Source organism: Limanda limanda, chromosome 7, assembly GCF_963576545.1.
Source record: "Limanda limanda chromosome 7, fLimLim1.1, whole genome shotgun sequence".
NCBI classification, from domain to species: domain Eukaryota; kingdom Metazoa; phylum Chordata; class Actinopteri; order Pleuronectiformes; family Pleuronectidae; genus Limanda; species Limanda limanda.
This window is the reverse complement of record NC_083642.1, coordinates 7,904,740-7,926,694: the sequence shown is the minus strand read 5'-3', so window position 1 is coordinate 7,926,694 and position 21,955 is coordinate 7,904,740. Positions and strand designations below refer to the sequence as shown.

Genomic DNA, 21,955 nt, shown 5'->3' with positions numbered 1-21,955 from the left:
GTCTCAAACATCATGCAACCCGGCTCATTTCATCAACATTTCAAACTTCTCCCCTCTGACACACACACAACTTAAAAACAGCTTCTTATCCAAAGCTGTAGAGCTGTTGAACACTGCATGCTAACCCGCACAAACTCTAAACACACACACACACACACACACACACACTCACACACTCACACACACAAGCACTCAACACTCCATCTCGCAATCATGTAATCACTCAGGTATGCTGATATTATTCATATGCAGCTGATTATTTGATTATTGTTCATTTGCACACTGCAGGTCCACTGAATTATGCCTTGTTTTGTATTTATGTATTTTAATTTAATTTTGTACTTCTTTTGTACGTCTCTTGTCATGCTGCTTTTCATGCTGTCATGCTGTTTTTTTTTGGTACAACCAAGAAGCAGAACAAACAAATGAGCAGGTTTAGATGGTGGATTTAATCAAACAATTAAAACAACAGACGTATAGTTAAGTGGACATGTGGCAGGCAGATCAACTAAAAGTCCCAAAAAAGGCAACGGACCAAACTGAGAAACGACAGAGAGCAGAACTCAAACTGTAACAAATCCAACTTGTAAAGAAACAAAACTAACACATGATAACATTTTTCTTAAAGAAACAGGAAAGATTAAACTCCATTAGAACAGATGCAGACAATCACATTAACAGGAAAACCCCACACAGACACAGGGAGTAAAGCAAGCGAGAGACACAACAGAAAAGAAACTTCAAAGTAAAAACAACAGTCCACAACAGGAAGCCGAGTTATCGATTCAAACACAAGATTACATACAAAGATTTAAATTTCAAAAATTTGAAGACACAACTCAAAAGTCAAGTCATAAAAGCTGATGTCCAAAAGACTAAAGTCGAATAAGTGTGTGTTTGTGTGTGTTAATTTGTGTGTGTGTGTGTGCATGTGTATCCATCATTCTTTAAATACAGACTATTGTAATGACTGCTGTCCGTGGTGCTGATGCGCTGCGTTCCCCCTCCAGGCCTGCAGGGGGTAAGAGAGGGCGCTTACAGCTACATATCTCTACGAGCAGAAGAAGAAAGCGAACCATGTGAGCATCAGTAGTGGAAACATGGCGGCGTCTTGCAGAGCAGCTCGTCTGTGTCTCCTGGTGGGACGCACCGTGTCCTCCCTGCCGGCCAGGAGAGCTGCCAGTCTGCCGGAGAGGAGGTGCTTCGTCTCCACCTCCACCCGCTGCAGTGAGTTCATGTTAATGTGTGAAAACAAGCCGGGGGTGTTAGCTGTTAGCTGTTAGCTCAAGAGGCTCAGAGGTCAGTGTCCCAGCAGGGGCACCAGGTGAGGGGCGTTTGGTTTATTTATAGGCGTCGCCCTGTTTAATCCCCACCTCTTCTGCCACAACAATAAAGTCTGTTCTGACACTGGAGATATATATATATTTACTTTGTGAACTTTAGCTTTTCTTTATTTCAGCAGAATAAAACAAAAACTAACAAGTTTCCTCTGGATGAGAAACTTCTTAGACAGTTTAAACAGTCAAGACCTTTACTCCAGTTCTGTCTTTACTAAGTAAACAAAGTACTTGTACATGAGTCCATTTGATTCCACTTTATCTTTGTACTGTACAATATTTCTGAGAACTAATGTACTTTTATTACAGATTTATTTGTTGTCACATAAGTTAATAAATTACATGACGCTATTTAAAATCACAGAGATGCTTTCCAACATTTTTATTAAGCGTTATTATTATGAGTCTTGGTTTTTAAAATATTTAATTTGAATAACTGATCAAGGCTTGAAGCTGTAATACTTAACACAAAATGTTAAAATTAAAGGAAAGTAAAAACAACTTTTTACTTTTTCCTCTCCGTTGAACAATTCAGTGACGATCAGGAACCATAGGATTTTAAATGTAAAGTAGTTAAATGTACATCTGTAAAATGTTGATTACACTTTCAAATTCACTATTTGTTGTGTTGTGGAAATAAAAAGTTGAAGTTAGACGATTGAACACTATGAACTCAGGAGGATTTGCTTCCTCAAATCTCAGGTTTGACTGATGTCTGATTTTCTTCCCTCTCCAAAATATTTCATCTTGTAATCGCTGCTTTTGTTTTCTGAGAAAACCTCAATCCTGCTGGAACAACTGATTCACAGGTGTTTTTCAGAGGAGAGAATTTAGCAGGAAAATACATTGTTTCAATTAATCTGAGACCAGTGTTAATTCAACATTTCCTAGTTTGAGATCCACTTGTTGATTCCAATAAGGCTTCCATTATTAACATTTTAACTAATTAAATCAAAGTAATCAGATATTCCTCCTTTTGTGGTTCATTCTCTGTAGATCTGCAGTTCAAGCTTGATGAGAGAACAGCCCACAGCAGTCTGGACCTCTTCAAGAAAGACACTGGCATCATCTACCGCATCCTGGGCCTGGACCCCACCAAAGTGCCAGAAAACCCAGAGCGTTTCCGGGACTGGGCCGTCGTCTTTGGCGACGAGAAGATCAGCAGCGGACGACACTACTGGGAGGTGACGGTCAAAAAGTCCCAAGAGTTCCGTCTGGGTGTGGCGGAGGCGCTGATGTCCCGGGACGACTGCGTGGGCACCGACGGCTCCTCCTGGGTGTTCAGCTACGCTCAGCGCAAGTGGTGTGCCATGACCGGCAATAAGATGGTTCCCGTGACGATTGTAGGCAAGCCGGACCGTGTAGGCATCCTGCTAGACTACGAAGCCGGGCTCCTGGCGCTGGTGGACATCGGGAAGCCCAGGATCATTCACAGCTTCAGGGGAAAGTTCAAGGGTCCTCTGTGCCCAGCGTTCGGACTTTGGGACGGGGAGCTGCTCACACACTCTGGCCTGGAGGAGCCTGATGGCCTGAAGTGAGGCAGGAAAACCTGTGATGGCCATGATGGAGTTGGCTGGGTTCAGTACAATGTCAGCACTTATTACAACGTAATCTTTAATGCAGGAAAGAAAGCAATATCTTCCCTTGGGAATCATTCAGCGCTTAATGTGATGGTTACTTTTCTTTGGGCCATTTTCATATCTAAGACTCTTGATAGGTTAAAGTGCATTCGTTAAGTATTTAGACCTCTTCATTCCAACATATGCTAAAATAATGCAATATGTATATTTTCCTATATATCAATCTATACTTTCTTCGGAAATTATACAATGAATTTGAATTCAGCCAAAGGCCTTTATAGAAATTCATTTTTAAAAAAAGTGAAGGGGTCAGTATTTTTCTGTTTTCAATATTGCATACTGTACTTGACATAACATGTCATCCAGCCTCAGGCGATCATATCACAATCTTTTTTTGTGTGTACCTCATATATTTCATATATTACCTCAGACTAACCGACGTGAAAAGGATGTGTGCTTGTTTTGGGGATCACTAACTGCCAAGCTGTGATTTGTGTATGCTTTGTGTTCAGTCCATTTCAAATCCCCAAAAACCTGCACAAAGCCGCATGTTCATATTGTGTATTATTTTATATAAATAAAGTCACTGAAACTACTTTCACAATCCCTTTTATTTACAGCAGGAAAATACATATTTACAGCGACAGAATAAAGCTCATGTCATGCTGAGGAATCATCTCTTTGCTGTAGTTAAGTTATGGTGAATAAAATGCGCTCATTGCAGATGATTCAACTGTATAATATGTTTTAAGCACATGACTTGGTTATGCATATGTTTAAATTTTGCTTTTTTTCAAAAATTATAACTTCAAACACAACTGTGTCCAGTTGGAAATATACTAATTTGCACAGATTGTAATTAATTTATACATTTTGCAATAAAACGAGCTCACAATCATATTGTAAGAATGATTCATCCAGATAGAAAGAAAACAGCTGACACAAACACAACGAGGTATCAGCAGAGGACTGGCCTGTGAGCCTCAATAAACTCATCAAATACACTGAGAACCTGATGTTTCAGTGTTGAGGCACAAACGCGACTGAATCACCTCATGTTGAGGTAGAACAATTAAGAAAACTTCAGGAATATCTATACACATATTGCACAAAATGCAGGGCAGGAAATCCCTCAATCAAATAAAAAATGAAACAAAATAAAGCTCAAATAAGCAAAAAATATATTTCATATTTACATCAGAAGCTAAGGTAAAGGTTTTCATCGGCATTTGTTAATTAGCAGGATTACGAAAAAATAACAGGACAGTTTTCCATAAAACTTGGATTAAGGATGCTGTATGAGTCGGGGAGGATCCACAAAACTTTGGTGTGGATCCAGAAATAATTGTTCACTTTAACTTTGTGAGATGGGGCCTTATTCAATGTTTTCTTTGATTTCTGAGAGAAAAATTCATAGATTGATAAATACAAATTCAGCATATTAAGGTGACTGGTGTTTGTGGGTGTGTGCCTTTGGTGCCGATCCCAATAAAAATCAGGAACTAGTGAAGATAAAAGTGGTTTCATAAGGAAACTGTTGGGCCTTGTTGGAGGTATGAGGGCCATTCTGGTTAATATTGCACCGAGACAAATCATGGAGTAAATTTATATAATCTTTTATGGCAACACATTGCATGTGTGTTCGCTGCTTTACATTGTTGACCAAACCCCCAGTTTGCAGCAGTGCACCACGAGGGAATTCAGTTCTGAATCTTTTTAACAGTCCAAAGGAGATAAACACACTCATTCATGACTTCCCTCTCTCATCCTGTTCTTTCACTCCTCATAGGTCCATTATAAACTGGATTTGCATTACAAACCCTTATGATCCCTTGTGGTTTACACAATGCTCTTCAGTGTATCCAGTGTCGTCTTCTGCTCCTCTGTCTCTGTTTCACAAGGGGAGTCTCCATCAGGGCAAACCCGCTGGTACTCTTGCAAGACTGAGACAATTGCATCATGGCCAAACTGCAGGGCGTCGTCCAGGGGCGTGTTCCCCCATCTGATAAACACAGTGAAATATGGAGATGAGCAGTTTGTTATGGTTAGTATTATGGAGATGGACACATTTTCTACCGTTTGAAAAATGGAAAATCAAGAGAAATTGTTTATTTTCAAAATCCCTACCTGTCTTTCATGTGGGGGTTGACTTTACATATTTCAGTCAGGAAAAGTATAGCTTCCAAATGACCTGAGAGAAAAGAAGTGGGCAATCTCACATTAAAACAGGAATGGGCAACTGTCACCTACGTGATCGTACTTCCAAACCACTGTTAAACATCGTAATGTAAATGCCACGTTTCATTTGCTCTTGTTTGAATATCTAAGCCGAGATCATCGACGAACAAATTAACTAATAATAAAGTGTCACCTTCAGCTGCAGCGATGTGGAGCGCCGTGCGAGAGTCGTAGTCCCACTGCTCCATGTTCACAGCTGAAAGGGCGAACCTGGGACGACGACAGGGGAGCAGAGGGAACACGGAAGGAAAGGTTAACTCGAGCGGTGGCAAGCTGTCGGAAACTGAGCTGAGAACAGACGAGTATCTGTGCAATTACATTAGCAATAATTTAGCTCGTAAACGTTCTACAAGAACACTGGAGAAGTGTTTGCCTTTGTTGACAATATATGAAGCTAAAGAAAACATAAAACCACAACTTCTCATTCTGAAACGTCTGTCCTGAAGAGGAAATAATATGTTGGAATGTTTTGTTGATTAGTTACTTCATCAGAAAAATGTTGTCCAGCAAGATGAAGAATTAAAGTCAGTGTTTGTGATTTACCTCCTGAGAGCTGTGACATCACCACTGTAGGCTGCAAACATCAGTTTCACCACCGACTTGTTCTAACAGATCAAAAGGAAAATATTAATGCACTAGTTCTTAAAGTTTTCACATAAATATTTTAGCCAAATCCAAGAATCGACTTTTGTGGCCCCGAACTTACTGGATCATCGTCCGATCTCCTTCTGGGGTCGTGTTTCTTAGTGAAGTGCCTCAGGTTGTCATAATTGTGGAAGTTGAAGTATGACACCAGCTCCTGGTGAAGTTAAAATCGAATGAGATAAAGTATTTGAAACATGCAGATACAGATAAATTATATAAAGAGACATTAGTGTAACTGATGACTGCACACCTGACAGAAGTGAATTCCACGAACACTGTTCCCAAGACGGTCCAGCGGGGGGGACCAACACATCATACCCATGACGTTGGGGACCACCAGCACCACAGCACCTGAAACTCCAGATTTAGCCGGCAAGCCCACCTGAACAAGAAGAACAAGCAGAATGTGTGAGCACCTGGAGATATAGGGAAACCATTCTTTCAAACACAACGCTGAATTCCCTCGGGACTCACATGGAAAGCAAACTGTCCTGAGAAGTCGTACATGCCACAGGAATGCATGAGACTCAGGGTGTTTCGAACCGCTTCAGCGCTCAGCACACGCTCGCCTGTAATTGGACAGATACCGCCATTGGCCAGTGTGGCAGCCATGACACTCCCTGACTCGCAGTTCACCTCAATAGAGCACAACTGGAAAGGAAAAATGGAAAGAATCAAAACTTTTAGAATTTTTTGAAGCAATACTTGTACTTGTTGTCAGCCATGATGCATAAAAACACACAGATATGGGTCAGGAGTTTGGACCCAACCAGTCTTGTGTAAAAAGTCAAGGACGGTGGTGGTGCTGTGGCAATGTGGGGGGGAATGTTTTCTTGGCACACTTTGCTGAACAACGATCAATCATGGTTTGAATGTCACAGCCTCTCTGAGTGTTGTTGCTGACCACGTGCTTCCCTTTATTGGCCCCAGTTTACAATCTTCTAGTGGCTGTTTCCAGCAGGATAGTATTGCACCATGGCACAAATCAAAAGTGCCGTCAAGATGGAACAGAGTCTCAGAGCAATGTTTTCCAAAGTGTTCCAGAATCAATGGCACAAAGAACTAAGCCTGAGAGCCATGATAAGTATGACGTTCTTATTATAGTGTTATTTTGAGCTAATGCCGTTAACTGATTGGTCGTTTTTTGTTGTCAGACATTGCAACAAGCTTGAAATTTGATTATGGCTCAAAAAAACTCAGTTGATCAGAAGACATGTCAGATAAATCCTTATTTCACACATACAATACTGTCAAACAAATACAGGTTAATGTGCTGTGAAAGGTTCAGGGTTTCTGTCGCAGTCAAGACATTTCAGGAGATTTTATTACTGCATAGACTGAAAATCATGGAAAACCTTAGTAAAAAAAGACACTTGTAAAGTAATTCCAAGACCTTCAAACTGATTTTTTAAAGAAACATAAATCCAAATAAACAGTTTTTAAAGAGATTTTAAGGGCCTGCAGATCCACCTTTAAATAGAGTTATCACACAGAACATATCCCAACAAGCCATGCGTCACATGCAAGTACAGCCAAAAAGTATATTTTCAAAAAGGGGCAGTAATGTTGAATTCATGCCTGTGAAACAAGAAAAAATGTGGCAGCTGAACAGACAACACTGCTTCTGTGATGTTTCCAGGGGACACTGAAATGGGGACAGAGCTGCGACTGAGCCACCGAGCAGTTGGACCACTGCACAGCTGGATGCTGTTTACATTTTTGCATAAAAGCTCAGTAATTAATGTGTCATATCTTATTTGCTCAGCGTTAAAGCTGGAAGAGATATGATCTGTGGCTGGGTGCAATAACTTCCTGAAATCCTGCTGTCACCGTGTTGTCTCACCTGAAAGTAGAAGTCGAGGGCTGCAGTCATGTCTGCATTGTCAGGAAAGCACTGCAAACACAAGAGCTTGTGATTAGAGTCAGCTCAGACTGAGCCTCTTCAGTGTTTCTCTGAAAACCTGAGCACTGAGCAAATGATTGTAATTAAATACAAACCAAAGAAAAAAGCCCTCACCCTTTTCTCTTTGAGGTAATAACCAATTGCATAATTCCTGTCACCGGTCTCCCTCTCTGACTGGAACCTGCAGGAACATACCATGGTATGAAACAGCTACATGTCATGAGGACAAGCAGGTTGCATCTCCTGAAGCGTGGTACTCACGTTGCATTGCTGAAGCCAACATACTCTGTGCCGGCCATGCTTTTCAAGAAGTCCATCACCTGCAGTAAAGATCGTATTTACACGTGATTCAGTGGGGACTTCAAACCAAAGAGTGGCGTCAAGTGTTAAAAATTAAAAGCTTTTACTCACGTGGTCGAACCTCTCGGCTTTATTTGAATTAGGCTGTGAACAGAAGGAGGATAGTGTTAGTCTCTTATGCCAGTTTTGAGTACGTGAAGAGACGGCGATCCCCTACAGATGGCAGTGTTTGAGTACTTTGACGCTGAGGTATTGGGTCCGATCTCAGTGGGCGTTGATGTGTGATGTGTATATGACGCTTTTATGACTGTTTCCATGTGGCAACGGGCTCACTGTGGCCTGCGGCTGTTTATGGCCATGCTTGAATTTCACAGACCGGTAAGGGATCATTACCAAGCTGCGGAGTTACCAAACAGGGACAGTGGTCACATTCATATTTAATGACTCGACCCATAAAGGGGAAATATGATGTCGAAGATTAGTGGGAGGTGAAGGGACAACCGGAGGTTAAACCCCGGGACCAATAAATGAGTCTCTCCAGAAATGTCACTCATGTGCTCTCCCCGATCTGTTGATTTTAAATAAAACATGTGACATTTAAACTTGTGGAGTCGCAGCTGTTTTAACTGGGGCATGAATATTGCAGATTTATAACCTTTGCATGTAAAATATCAATCTTTAAGGAAACAACACTTCTCAGAGCACATGTGAATATAGAAAATGTGCTGACATAGCTCCGGTGTCCTGAATACAAAAGGCACTGTGGCTAATACACCTTCTACTCTGAGGGCTGTCATTGGCCAGAGGTTCACAAACGCCCCTGATGTCAGGAACCAAACACACACTCCCTCCGTCACTGCTGAACCTGACCCACATGTGATAAGAGGTCTCTTCAGTCACACCACCATATATAGCTAACCCCCCCTGCCCCCCACCCCACCAAAGACACACAAACTCGTGGCTTAAGTTAAGGTCAAAGCTCACAGATAAGACTGGTCAGTCGGATGGTGATGACCAGAGTCCAACTGCTGTGGGCATCGAGTGACCAGCAGGTGGAGGAGTCATTACACATGGGAAAGCTGTTGCTGATGTCACAGTTCAGGAGTGAGTTTCTTCACTTGTTCTCAAAACCGATTCTATAAACTGTATAAAAATGTGGTTTTAGGTTTTTAATTTGGAATATTTCAACGTATAAACCAATAAAGTCACGTTCTGTGGCTTCTGACTGGAATTTGAACACAGAATCAACAACGCTCCCAAAACCATTTTTTAAACCAGAAGATCACAGCCTTGTCAGATGTTTCCTCATACGACCCAAACCTTTATTTCAGACTGGGGCCTGACCCACAAATGCTATTTGCTCGCAGTGTTTACACAGAAAATGCAAATAGTGGAATCATCACGTTCCACTCTGTTGTTTGCCGCCAAATTTTCCATAAATGTGGGTTACAGGCAGGGGTGGATCCAGGGGTGGGACAAGGGGGGCATGGGCCCTAGTTGAAATCTGATTGGCCACTTTCTAACAGCAGCAGCAGCAGCAGGTTCAAATATGGTTCAAATAAGGTCTGGGTTTAAAAGACAGTCCATGACACGTTACCTCCTGAGATGCCTTTGTCTTTCTTTTGCTCTCTTACTGATTAATGATCAACTTCACAATATATTTTGTGTGCAAAGGAAAATTCAGGTTTGTCGAAGTGTCGAATATATTCACGTAGTAAGAGCCAACAAGACTGAAGACTTTACCTTCATTAAAGAGCTGATGACGATAGCTCCAGCATTCACCATCGGGTTGTGTGGTTTATCTGCACAAGAAAAGACATGTCATCACTGATCGTAGCAATAAACAGCTGATGTTATAGAGATTTTCATGAGGAAGACGTAGAGCAACATTAGTAAATAAACTAAAGAGACGCAGCTTTCTCCTGTTTGCTTCAGAGCAGAGGGCAGAATAGTAAATTGATGTAAAGGTGATAAAACGGTTCACAATCTGGCAAGAAGTTTTTAATTTTTGATGAACATCTTCTTACAATAACAACAAACCAAAAATGTTAAAATCACAGACAATGAACCACAGTTTCCAAGATTTCTCCATAACAGAATTTTTTCTGTTTTTATTCAAAACCAGAAATTGTCTTAAGTACACTTTATTAATATTGCTTGTTTTTGTGTATAGGGGGCAACTGGAGTCAATTACACTTATCACTTACCTTCATCATTTAGTGACAGCTTGTTGAACTTGAATCCACTGGGCTCTTTGCCGACATACTGGTGAACGTGGTCACTCCCGAGCTCGTGCACAGCGATGGCGTACTCCAGGGGCTTCACGCAGGACTGCAGACAGAAGGGAACCTTGGTGTCACCCACCGAGTGTCTGCATTGCATGAGGATGTGATGGAGATGCATGGAAACAAGATTTTAAAATGGAGGTAGGTTAGTGAGATGTTGGTGAGGATGAATGATTTCAGAATGGAAACTCTGACGTGAACACGAGATGTTCACTGTACCTCTGACCGTCGATTGTGCACAGGGCCACACCCCAGAGATCAGCGCTGAACTTAGCCAGCTGAGGAATGTAATCAGCTACCTGCGAAAAGCCAAATGAATGTCAAATGCAAACGAGTGAGGGCTTAACAATGAACCAGCGAGCACTGACTGAGCGTGGGTGTTACTTACTCGTCCTCCCTCCTGCCGCTGAGCGCTGTCGTAAAGCTTATTAATCTCCTGGGTGAACTCTTGAAAGTTGGGGATGATGAACTTCTTTTTGAAGGCCTTAGTGAGCAGCATGATGTTGTTCACCACAAACCTACAAAAACACACATGGGCCTTTTGTAAATGAACTGATATCACGAGGTGAGACATAAAATGATTTATGGACAGTTTCTGCAATTAGTGTTTGAATTCATTCGTTGTTAATTCAGTTTATCTTGGTCCATATATTCAATTTCCAAAATTAATTTAAGCTTTACTTTTAATTTGCTGATAAGTAGATAGTATATATTCAGTTTTACCTACATTTATTGATGACTTTCGCAGTTTCCCTTCCACTGAATGTATAAGTTGTACCAAACGTTTACAATATAAACTTGTATCATCAGCAAATAAAACTAATTTCACCAAAGTAGACACCATGTGAATGTCATTAATATACAATATAAACAACTTGGGTCCTAACACAGATCTTTGTGGAGCCCCACAAGTGACCTTTAACAATTCAGAATCAACATTGTGTATATGTACACATTAATACCTACAGTATCTTCAAGATAACATCATAGCTTTCCAGTTTCAACAATATGTTAGCAGTTTTTTTTCCAGCTCTATAAACACCCCATAGTAAATTCTTTGCTGTCAATTACAGTGTATGTCTGCTGGTTATCTATGGTTTATACAAGCAAAGATGGTAAGTGTAAAGTGGTAAATTATGTATATTTTCTGATTTGGTAAAGGCTTTCAAATGATGAATTTAAGCCAAGAACCACATTCACGATACAATTGAATAGTGAATACTGAATAATCTACCGATATAAATTACAATGAGATTAAATAATTACAAGAAAATAGTCTCCTAACCTGTTAACATTGAATTACAGCTACAATTGTCTGCATACGTTTGGGTAAATTACTTTTTGGTGACTTTGAAAATGAAAAGAAGAAAATACAAGGCACAGGCATTTCAATGGTCCTCAAACATTAATGCACACGGCTTTGTATTTAATCATGTAGTCGCCTAAGCTTTGCATTGCATAAGGTTTGACACCATAACAACCTCCAGTAGCCACTTGTACAGCTTCTGAAGTTGGGCAACAAACAAAGTCAGTGCTAAGTGACCTTTTGCTTTGACAGCTGCATGGGGGTAGAATTATTTTCCCTCAAGACCGTGTGAGAACCAGTGGCACAGGAGCAGTTGCAGCAAGAGACGTAGGAATGAATTCTCGTAAGTAAATTCCAGGTGCTGATATCAGTCAGTCAGGGAAGTGAAGCTGAAAAAAATCTGAGTTCTACAAACAGGACAATGACCCAAAGCAAAATCCACCATAAACCACTTTAAAGAAACAGGAGCTGAAGATTTTGGAACAATCCTCACGGTCGCCCAACCTGAATATCTCTGGAAACCTGTGGGTGGATCTGAACCTGGCTGCGTGTGCCAGACGGCCTAAAAATATCCCAGAACCTGAAGTGAAGTGGCGAGTGGGCGAACACTCCCTTAGCAAGAATGGAAAGACTCTTAGCTGCTGCTTCATAACATGCGTGCAAGCCATGATATCTGCCACAGGGGAGTTCACAGGACCGACTTAGTGGTGCACCAGCCACAATTAATATTACATCTTTTGTTCTATTCTCAAAGAAAAGTATGAATCATTAACATTTGAAGCCAGGCTCTTTTTTTCTAATGACAAATTTGCCTGGGGATGCCCGAACATTTCTATGACTCGTTTATTATTATTTATTATAGAAACAGCAGCTTAATCCAACAGTGTGTCAGACAACTTCAGCTTGTTGGACTCAGAAATGGTTGTGTTACCAAAACTCTATCCTGTTACATAAACTACATGTATATATTTTAGGGCTGGGCAAGTTAACTCGTTTTAATCGAGTTAACATAAGTGATGAGTTAACTCGATTGTTTATCCGCCAATTATTTTCTTTTTTCCTGTTCTGCAGCAGTCAGCAACAGACTTTCACAAAATAAAAGCCTGACTTTCACAATAAAAGAATAAATAATCAAACCTGAGTTAATGCGAGATAAAATAATTAATCGAGTTAACTCATCACTTGAGTTAACTCGATTGAAACGAGTTAACTTGCCCAGCCTTAATATATTTATATACATTTAACAACAATAGTTAACTCTTCAATGGGCTTTCATCATTTGTTTACATCACATCGGATTCAAAGTGACTAAAAGGTTAAATGAACACATCTTCTTACATCAGCTGTTTGTATTCCTCATAATAGATTTTAATTGCTGTAATTGATCAGAGCCGGACGCTCTCAGGGGAAGGAATGCATGTTCTGCCACGGCGAGACGGAACTAAAATATCTGGCCCGCAGTCCTCACTAATCCGAGGCGATGCTAGCGTGAGGTTTTGGGACATGAGGAGAGGAGAGTGGTGAGAGCATGCATAATTCATATGGGTCATTTCCTTAAAAAAAAAGCAAAAAAGATTGAAGATACTCCTCTCTATATTTAGTCCTGTATTTATAGTGAGCACTCTTGAGGAATATTTAACCTCACAAATGTTGGGAAAACAAGCAAAGAAGTGGAAGACGGCGAATTGGGTTGGATGAGGAAAAGCAGTCTGTGTAACTCTCCAGGCCGAATGATGACTGACTGATAACACTTGTCATTTAGGTAGTTATTCTGTTTGGACAGCAGGAGCCCTCCAGATCTGTTGAGTCAACTTGTGTTATTTCCACGGCCTGGAGCTGGACCAGATTGATGCCCTTTCTCCAAGAGCCCCAGTGACCCCTCAAACGCCGCTGCTTTGGTTGGCAAGGGTGCATGTGAACGTGTGCACCTGTCACCGCCAGTCTCTTGGACCCAAATAGAGATGACCACAGATAACCTCATAACAACAAAATAATGTTTCGAAAGACCCCTTCGTTTCACTTGTCCCTCAATCTCCTAGTTTTTCTTCATGATCAGAATAATCACCTTCTGAAGAGCTTTTTGTCCATCACGACAGGACCGATGGAGTCACGTGAGTGTTGTCGCATCTGTTTGACGCAGTCACGCAGCCGGGGGTCGGAGGTCATCAGACCTGTTTTTCTCAAAGCCTGCAGGGGAGGGAAATAAGGTTTGAGAAAAATTCATACAGGGAAGAAGGAGGAATAATGAGGCGTTATCAAAGTTGTCCACAGTGTTTGTGTAATGTCAATCTACAGGATATTAAATTTAAATGGAATCTAAGTGATTTTAAAGACTCATGCATGCCCACATGACTCGTCACTGGAATGGCTCCCAGTAGTCACTCGACAGCCCGACAGTGACAGTATGAACCATGTGATTCTATTTTGGGTACAACATGTGCGCGACCCTCCTGACCAGAGAGGCCCCAGGCTCTCAGCTGACATCTGTTGGTGAGGGATTCTTAACCTGGGGCCAGGAAATCAGGAAGTTGTGCCTGAGCTCATGCACAACACTTCATTTAGAAACTTATCCTTCAACTGACCGTGAGCAAAACACATTGTTGCATCTTGAAAACACACGTCATTATAATGAATTGTTAGATGAGACTGAAACAAGTGGTTTTCTGTGGTACTGAATATCTCTCTGTACTTGACTGCCACAGATTTAAACGATTTTTTTCGAAATGTTTTTGACCAAACAATTGAAAATGATTAACTAAGCTCCCCTGCCAGTCTCACCATCTCCAACTAAACTATCATTTGGTCATTTTTGGGATAGAAGTTCCTCAATGAATGAATGAGTAAAAGAGACTGAGTGGCACTTGAGGGCCACCGTAGTTTCCTGTGCAAATCAGTGCGTTTCCACAACATTCTGAAATAACATGTACTTCTCATGATACAGGTACTTTGCCTGAGGGATACTGACTAACATGTTAACCGTCCATGTCCTGCTTCATTCACCTCTACAAACACGTCTGCTCATGCGTGGTGTAACACTGAGCGACCTGTGTTGACACACGTCCCTTCTAATGCGTGCTCCTTTTGAAAATCAGTAACCACAGACCCCCAGGTCACCAGATGTCCACATCTGCGTCTTTCTTTTTTTGATATGAGTCCAATAGGCTTCATCACATTAAACTAAATGATGGAGTGACGTTTGCAGCAGGTTGTCGGTGATAAAAGATCTGTAAAAAACAGCACTGAGTTTCCTGTTCTTCTGAAATACTGTACATACGATGTCCTAAGACTATAAAATTATAAATAGCTGTGTTAAAGGTTCACAGAGGCTTGGCAATGTGTGTGCGTGTGTGAGTTTGACCCCCATACCTTAGTAACTCAGTAAGTCTTTGATTTTTCCATTTAAACAAAACACTTTTAATCTCAAGATGTTGTTGTATCATTGAAACTAAAGCCCAGACACATTTTAAACTAAGGTGTGATAAACGCAATGCCTGTAATGGTGATTATGTCAATCCTCAGTGTCACACCCCCAGCATCATTACATAAGGTCTATAGATACACTTTAAACTTGACCCTACATCCATGCTGGTTACACTCTGCATGTCTGTTGTGGGCTCCTATTTCCCTTCCAAAAGAAATCTAAGTTGCTTTTTTAGAAACACAACAGCGCTGCAGGGGAGAGAGAGTGTGTTGTGTTTGAAGATTGTATGACGATCGCGGGGAAGTGTGAAGGTGCTGTTGACTCACAGAGATAAACTGGGGGAGGGGGATCATCTCTTTGCCTTCAGTGATGGTGTAGAAGAGCAGATCCTCCATGCTGGACATCAACCTGCTTCTGCTACAGGATAACAAATAGAAATAAACATGACCTTGTAAACTTTAGATTTGGGCCGTTTCCAGTGATTTAAGTCAAAACCAGGAAAAGTGCGTCACTGAAAGTAAAAACGGTGGCAAAGGTCAACTTGGGCTAATAACCTCTTCTTTAAATGATGTCAGTGTGTGAGATAACCTCAATGTCATGATCACAGCGTTACAATGCAAATACAGAGTTCTTATCAACAGGAGGTTTTTTTACAACTTGGTTCCAGCAATCTATAGACCTGTATTTTGAATTTTTCACCATGAATTATATGTCAACAAAACATATGAACACAAAGAGGCATCTGCAGGTAGATGATCTGCTCCAGTCCTGTGTATTTACATTACTGATCTTAACATGTGTGTCTGTTATGGATGTAAAACTGTTGTTTGTAGGGACATGCTCTTCTCACTGCGGCAACATTTACCTCTTTTCTACTGTTGTGTCAGTCAGCGTTCACATAACAAAAATGTGTTCTACCATTAAAACAGACATTTCATTAAGTAAGTAGCAGAGAAAAGGAAAAGGAAACGCCTCATGTTTGACTAATCATTTGTAAATAAATAAATTCAGCCTACATCCAGAAGAGGCCTTTCAATAATGCATGCGCCTCATAAATCATCACTTTTCTCAGTTTTGTTTTACGGCAATATTCTTGAGACATTATGCAGAGCAATAATAGAAAAAATATTTTGGATAATTAATGTTGATTTATTCGTTTTGCAGTCTACTGTGACCTACTTGGAGTGTCCTTGATCCACATCAGGGCCCTTCTGCTGATGAAAGGCTCTGTGGGTGTGGGCTGATGCTGCGACCCAGCAGGGGAGAGGAACAGGTTGCTGCGTCCTGGACAAAACAATGTTGTCAGCTCCGGCTCTGGCGGAGATCCCTGCATTTTTAAACAGCTGCAAGATTCCCGGGTTAGCTGTTCTCAGACTTTTCAGCCAGTGCATTGTGGTGAGGACGACTTAACGTTTAATAATTCAAAGAGGTTGTTCTTTTTCCCGTCCACCCTCTGTAATTGTGTTTGGAGAGTTTTTTTGTGGCCGGTGCCCCTTGGTCCTCTGAGCTTTAATAGCTGCTGCTGTCTTACACACTGGATCAAGTACAGGCTGCTGCTCGGGGGCGGTGCCGTGACACAGGCAGCACGTTGGCTCGGACGGTGGGGGGGGTCAACAGACCTCACCGTCTGTTATCTGTCAGAGATATATTCCTCTATTGGTGGAGACTTGCATTGGATCACAAGCAAGGATGGAACATGTCACTACAGGAACATATTTGACATGAATTACACTGTAGTGTTCAATGAGCCCAAGATTGAGATTAAAGCTTAATATAAATTTGGAAAAACCTTCAGTTTTATTTAACTGTTACAATAGAAATTAGTCAATTACTAGAACAAGTCTAATTATTTGTCTTGTGTATACTTTCCATAGATATTTAATTAATTATGTCTTTTTCTGTCTACTTTAAAGACTCTGAGGCTTTGGAACTACAAACCTGAGAAAATACAACAGGCTGATCAGTTGTGTCCTTTGAATCAAAGCTCAAAACAAACCTTTATCACAGCCTAATGTATTCCCTGATTTGACCTATTACTGTAAAGGGTGATCAACTTAAACTCAATTTACTTAATTTCTGTAACATTTGTAATGTTTTTATTCTTTTAACAGCTGTGTTTTTATTTGTCTTTTATTTCTGAAGCACTTTGCGACTTTGTTTAGAGAAGTGCTACACAAATAAAGATATTATTGGTGCTGCTGTTGACAGAAATCCTGAGTGATCTTTGTCTGTCATTTGTTATATTTAATATGTTAGTGCTTTTGAAGAGTTTTTATGGAAGCCCATTTCCGCCACTGTGATGAAAAAAAAAAAAATTGGTATCTCATTATTATGAGATACTATCTCATAATTATGACTTAGCATCTCATTATTATGAGATAGTATCTCATTATTATGACTTAGTATCTCATAATTATGACTTAGCATCTCATTATTATGAGATAGTATCTCATAATTATGACTTAGCATCTCATTATTATGACTTAGTATCTCATTATTATGAGATAGTATCTCATAATTATGACATAGCATCTCATTATTATGAGATAGTATCTCATAATTATGACTTAGCATCTCATTATTATGACTTAGTATCTCATTATTATGAGATAGTATCTCATAATTATGACTTAACATCTCATTATTATGAGATAGTATCTCAAAATTATGACTTAGCTTCTCATTATTATGAGATAGTATCTCATTATTATGACATAATATCTCATAATTATGACTTAGCATCTCATTATTATGAGATACTGACTGCAGGGTCTGTCATGCGAGTCTGCGTGTGTGTGTGTGTGTGTGTGTGTGTGTGTGTGTGTGTGTGTGTGTGTGTATGCTTGTCTCTATTCCTCTTCACTAAAACTGATAATCACATGTATTTTTTAGTAATTATTCGATGATGACCGATCAAGACTTCGGATCGCTCCGTCACTTTAACGCTGACGGTCCTGTACTGTGCGCGTCACGTTACATCTAACGTTACGAAACACATGTTTAAACACCGTGTGCACGTAGTCCCCAGCTCCACACAACACGTGTTTCATGAACTCAAACAAACACAAAGTAAACATCAGTCCTGTACGTGTCCTAATAACTTGTGATCGGTGCTGGTGTTTATTGTTAAAGTGTGAAGTGAGCGCGGGTCAGAGGGAAGTGAGGCGGAAGCAGAGTCCGACACACACAAGACAACCGGACTTTTAAAGAGCGTCTGTTCTGATCCTGGAGCAGCGCTTGTTATAATTATTCAGCGGCAGCACATCGCTAAGACAATGAACGGAGCAGAAAACATGGATCGATCCTGTTATGTCTCTGTATCGATGCACAGTCGCCCACTTCCGCGAGTAAGGCTGCTGTCCCCGCATCCGCTCAGCCTCGGGTTCCCTGCTCTGTGGCGCCCGCCCACAATCCGTATCTCATAATAATGACTTAGTATCTCATTATTATGAGATAGCATCTCATAATAATGACTTAGCATCTCATAATTATGACTTAGTATCTCATTATTATGACTTAGCATCTCATAATTATGACTTAGCATCTCATTATTATGAGATAGTATCTCATAATTATGACTTAGCATCTCATTATTATGACTTAGTATCTCATTATTATGAGATAGTATCTCATAATTATGACTTAGCATCTCATTATTATGACTTAGTATCTCATAATTATGACTTAGCATCTCATTATTATGAGATAGTATCTCATAATTATGACTTAGCATCTCATTATTATGACTTAGCATCTCATAATTATGACTTAGCATCTCATAATTATGACTTAGCATCTCATAATAATGAGATAGCATCTCATAATTATGACTTAGCATCTCAAAATTATGACTTAGCATCTCATAATAATGAGATAGCATCTCATAATTATGACTTAGTATCTCATTATAATGAGATATGTTGCATAGGCCCATGTGATGTCTACTCATATGCACAAAGGCAACAGAAGCAAGAGGAAGAGACAAAGATTGGCAGATCCAAATGGATACCATCATTGAAGACTACTTTAGACGTGGATTCACAAATCGTGAAATTTTAGTGGTTTTGGAGGAATCCCATGATATCAAACTAAGCCTCCGTACCCTAGAGAGAAAGCTACAAAAGAAACAACTTTGGCGGAGACGGAATAAGACTGATGAAGCTGAGGTAGCATCCTTCATTCACCAACAGCTACAAACCTCTGGCAAACAGCATGGCTACAGATGGATGCACCAGAAATGTTGGATGGCCGGGATAATTACAGACAGAGAAACTGTGCGTCAATTGATGCGACTGATGGACAGTAATGGGGTAGATATGCGTGCCCGAAATCGCTTGAGACGGCGTGTGTATGTTAGCCGTGGGCCAAACTACGTATGGCATATAGACGGCTATGACAAATTAAAGCCTTATGGCATATGTATCAGTGGTTGCATAGATGGCTTCTCAAGAAAAATGATATGGCTAGAAGCATTCAAAACAAACAATGACCCTCGTATTATCGCAGGTTACTTCATAGATGCTGTGACCGAAAACAATGGATGTCCGCATAAAATCCGGTTAGATCACGGTACGGAGAATACCCACCTTGCAATAATGCAAAAGTTTCTGCACACCAATGAGGATGAGAATGGTACTGAGTGTGTAACTTTAGGTCCAAGTACTGGTAATCAGAGGATTGAACGTTGGTGGTGCACCTTGAGAAGTGAATGTGCCCAGTTTTGGATGGACCATTTCGACCAGCTGAAAGCAGATGGCTATTTTGTTGACAGCTTCCTTGACAAATCTCTGATCCAGTTTTGCTTCCAAAATACCATACAGGTACAGTATCCCAAAAACCTATTGATTACAGATGTAAGGGAGACCGGGGACGATTGTAAGACTGTTTGTCCAAGCATCTATAGCTGCACTCTTCTATTAGAGCTTTCAAATTTTGACACAAAGTACCCTTATTTTTTGACTAGGAATAAGTATTTTGACAATATTACTGACTTCAATTAATTTACCTTCCATTATGCTGAAAAGTGTTTATTCTAATCAATCCTGCAAATACCCTTATCTTTCTGATTTTCTCCATTGCATGTGACATCTATTGCAACTCTGTCCCTCCTGGGAGAGGGATCCCTCACACATGACTCTCTCTGAGGATTCAGAGATTTTTACCTTGTTAAAAGGGTTTTTTAGTAGTTTTTCCTTACTCTTGTTGAGGGTCAAGGTCCGAGGATGTCACAGCTTGTTAAAGCCCTATGAGACAAATTGTGATTGGTGAATGTGAGCTATTCAAATAAAATGTGATTAATTGATTGATTGACTTCCAAAGTAAGATTAAAAGAGTGTTACATCCATCCCCAGCCCTGTCAGCCATGTACTGTAGTTAGCTGTAGCAGCATGGGGGGTACTGTCTTTCCTGAAAATCTATGTTTTGGTTGTAAAAGCTGCATACCTTTTCACACAGATATACCATTTTACATTCCAGGTCAGGACAGAAGTGGTCATAAATTAAATTGATGACAAGACTCTTAGTTCATTCCTTCTTGGTGAAAGTGGTGTTGTTAAAATCAATCCCTTTGATAAAGCCATCCCTTGTCTCCCATAACTATAGAGAGCCAAGGGCATATAACACGAATTATATCTTAACATATTCACTCTTTTTCTGTCCAATATTTAGGAGGAGCTTGATGAAGTTGTTACTGCCTGGAATGACCATCGCATAAGAACAACAAACAATCCTCGGGCTCCTAATGGTCGCCCCTCCATAATGTTTGCAGTTCCAAACCTTTACGGGGCTCAAAATTTCTTGCAGCCAGCTGATCAAATGAAAGTAGAAATATGCAGAGAGGACTGTTGTTTTAAGGACTACCCTTGTGATGAGGATGTGTTTCACTTATGTATGGAACTTATGGCTGAACACAACCTGGCAATGTCTGATGATGTGTATGAAATTACAGACCTTTATCTAAGACTTCGTCCAATGATTGCTGATGGACTGGGGGAATGAAGTGTGTTTATGATAAACAGCGTCAGCTAGGCCTACCGTTGTAAACAAATATGTTCTGAATTATTTGTTGTACATGCCATCTGAAATACAGGCACATGAAAAATAGATCACTGTCAATTTTTGCTACAGTTTCAATATCAATCTGTAGAGTATGTCATAAAAATGAAATGAAAAAAATATATAAATCATTTTGTAACTCATCCATTTGTATCCGTTTCAAATTAAAAGCCATCTAGCATTTCTGTGGATGGAATCCCTTCATTTGTTATTGATGGCCATCATCAAATCCAATCTCCATGTTCAAAGACAGGGCTGTCAGCAACAGCGCTGTATGTATGTACACCACACACGCATGCGATCTGCTGCAGTTCAGCGAGGTAGCCAACACACAGGTAGAGAGGTATAGGCAGTTTCGCCCAGGCGTAATACACTATGCAAACAGCATGTGCAGATTATGAAAACATTCATATTTTTCATTTTGAGCATGTTCATGCCAAAATGTTACATCTGTTAGAGTTCCATTGTAGTCATTACTTTTATAATTATTATGTTGCTGATGTAGCCATTTTGTAAAAAAGACTGTGCTATGTGTGAAGATGAGGCTATAGGTGAATCTTTGCGCCCCCCGGCAGGGTTGAAGGAAAACTCAATCGTTGGTCGGAAGATAAGCGAGACGCGATAACACATGAAAAAACTTTTCAACTTCTTTTTCAAACCTGATTTTGAAATTCTTGCAATGCTAGCATGTAAAGAACATATTTTTAAGAAAAGTCAACAATGGTGATGATGTTTCTTGTAATTAACTAAATGTAATTCATTTTTAAAAGTGACTAGATTTCTAAATGTGACTAGATGAGGTTTCAGCGCTCCTGCTAAATGAAACAAAAGGAATAAACTCACACCAGCGATTCCATTCTGAACGCACTTCAGGTGTCTGCGTTCG

The 21,955-nt window shown here is 40.3% G+C and overlaps 2 protein-coding genes across 2 annotated transcripts; one reads left to right on the top strand and one right to left on the bottom strand.

The window, feature by feature from the left end:
* The first annotated feature begins 1,077 nt into the window (after nt 1-1,077).
* Nucleotides 1,078-3,512, top strand: spryd4 (SPRY domain containing 4). Its single transcript, XM_061075569.1, has 2 exons — nt 1,078-1,227; nt 2,334-3,512. Exons 1-2 carry the CDS (start codon nt 1,101-1,103, stop codon nt 2,873-2,875), a joined length of 669 nt encoding a protein of 222 aa, XP_060931552.1. The 5' UTR covers nt 1,078-1,100; the 3' UTR covers nt 2,876-3,512.
* LOC133005783 (glutaminase kidney isoform, mitochondrial-like) lies at nt 3,511-16,540 on the bottom strand. Its single transcript, XM_061075568.1, has 18 exons — nt 16,195-16,540; nt 15,342-15,432; nt 13,660-13,781; nt 10,677-10,806; nt 10,508-10,587; nt 10,211-10,374; nt 9,747-9,805; nt 8,115-8,147; nt 7,965-8,023; nt 7,818-7,884; nt 7,644-7,694; nt 6,275-6,451; nt 6,051-6,182; nt 5,862-5,954; nt 5,699-5,760; nt 5,289-5,365; nt 5,045-5,108; nt 3,511-4,919 (listed from the first exon to the last, which is right to left on the bottom strand). Exons 1-18 carry the CDS (start codon nt 16,404-16,406, stop codon nt 4,757-4,759), a joined length of 1,836 nt encoding a protein of 611 aa, XP_060931551.1. The 5' UTR covers nt 16,407-16,540; the 3' UTR covers nt 3,511-4,756.
* Between the last annotated feature and the right edge of the window lie 5,415 nt (nt 16,541-21,955).

Coding starts and splice junctions, on each gene's coding strand:
- spryd4 (XM_061075569.1), top strand. CDS start 1,101: ATGGCGGCGTCTTGCAGAGCAGCTCGTCTGTGTCTCCTGGTGGGACGC. Junction 1,228..2,333: donor CTCCACCTCCACCCGCTGCA/GTGAGTTCATGT, acceptor CATTCTCTGTAG/ATCTGCAGTTCAAGCTTGAT.
- LOC133005783 (XM_061075568.1), bottom strand. CDS start 16,406: ATGCACTGGCTGAAAAGTCTGAGAACAGCTAACCCGGGAATCTTGCAG. Junction 7,885..7,964: donor GTTGGCTTCAGCAATGCAAC/GTGAGTACCACG, acceptor ATGTTCCTGCAG/GTTCCAGTCAGAGAGGGAGA. Junction 5,761..5,861: donor GGAGATCGGACGATGATCCA/GTAAGTTCGGGG, acceptor TTGATCTGTTAG/AACAAGTCGGTGGTGAAACT.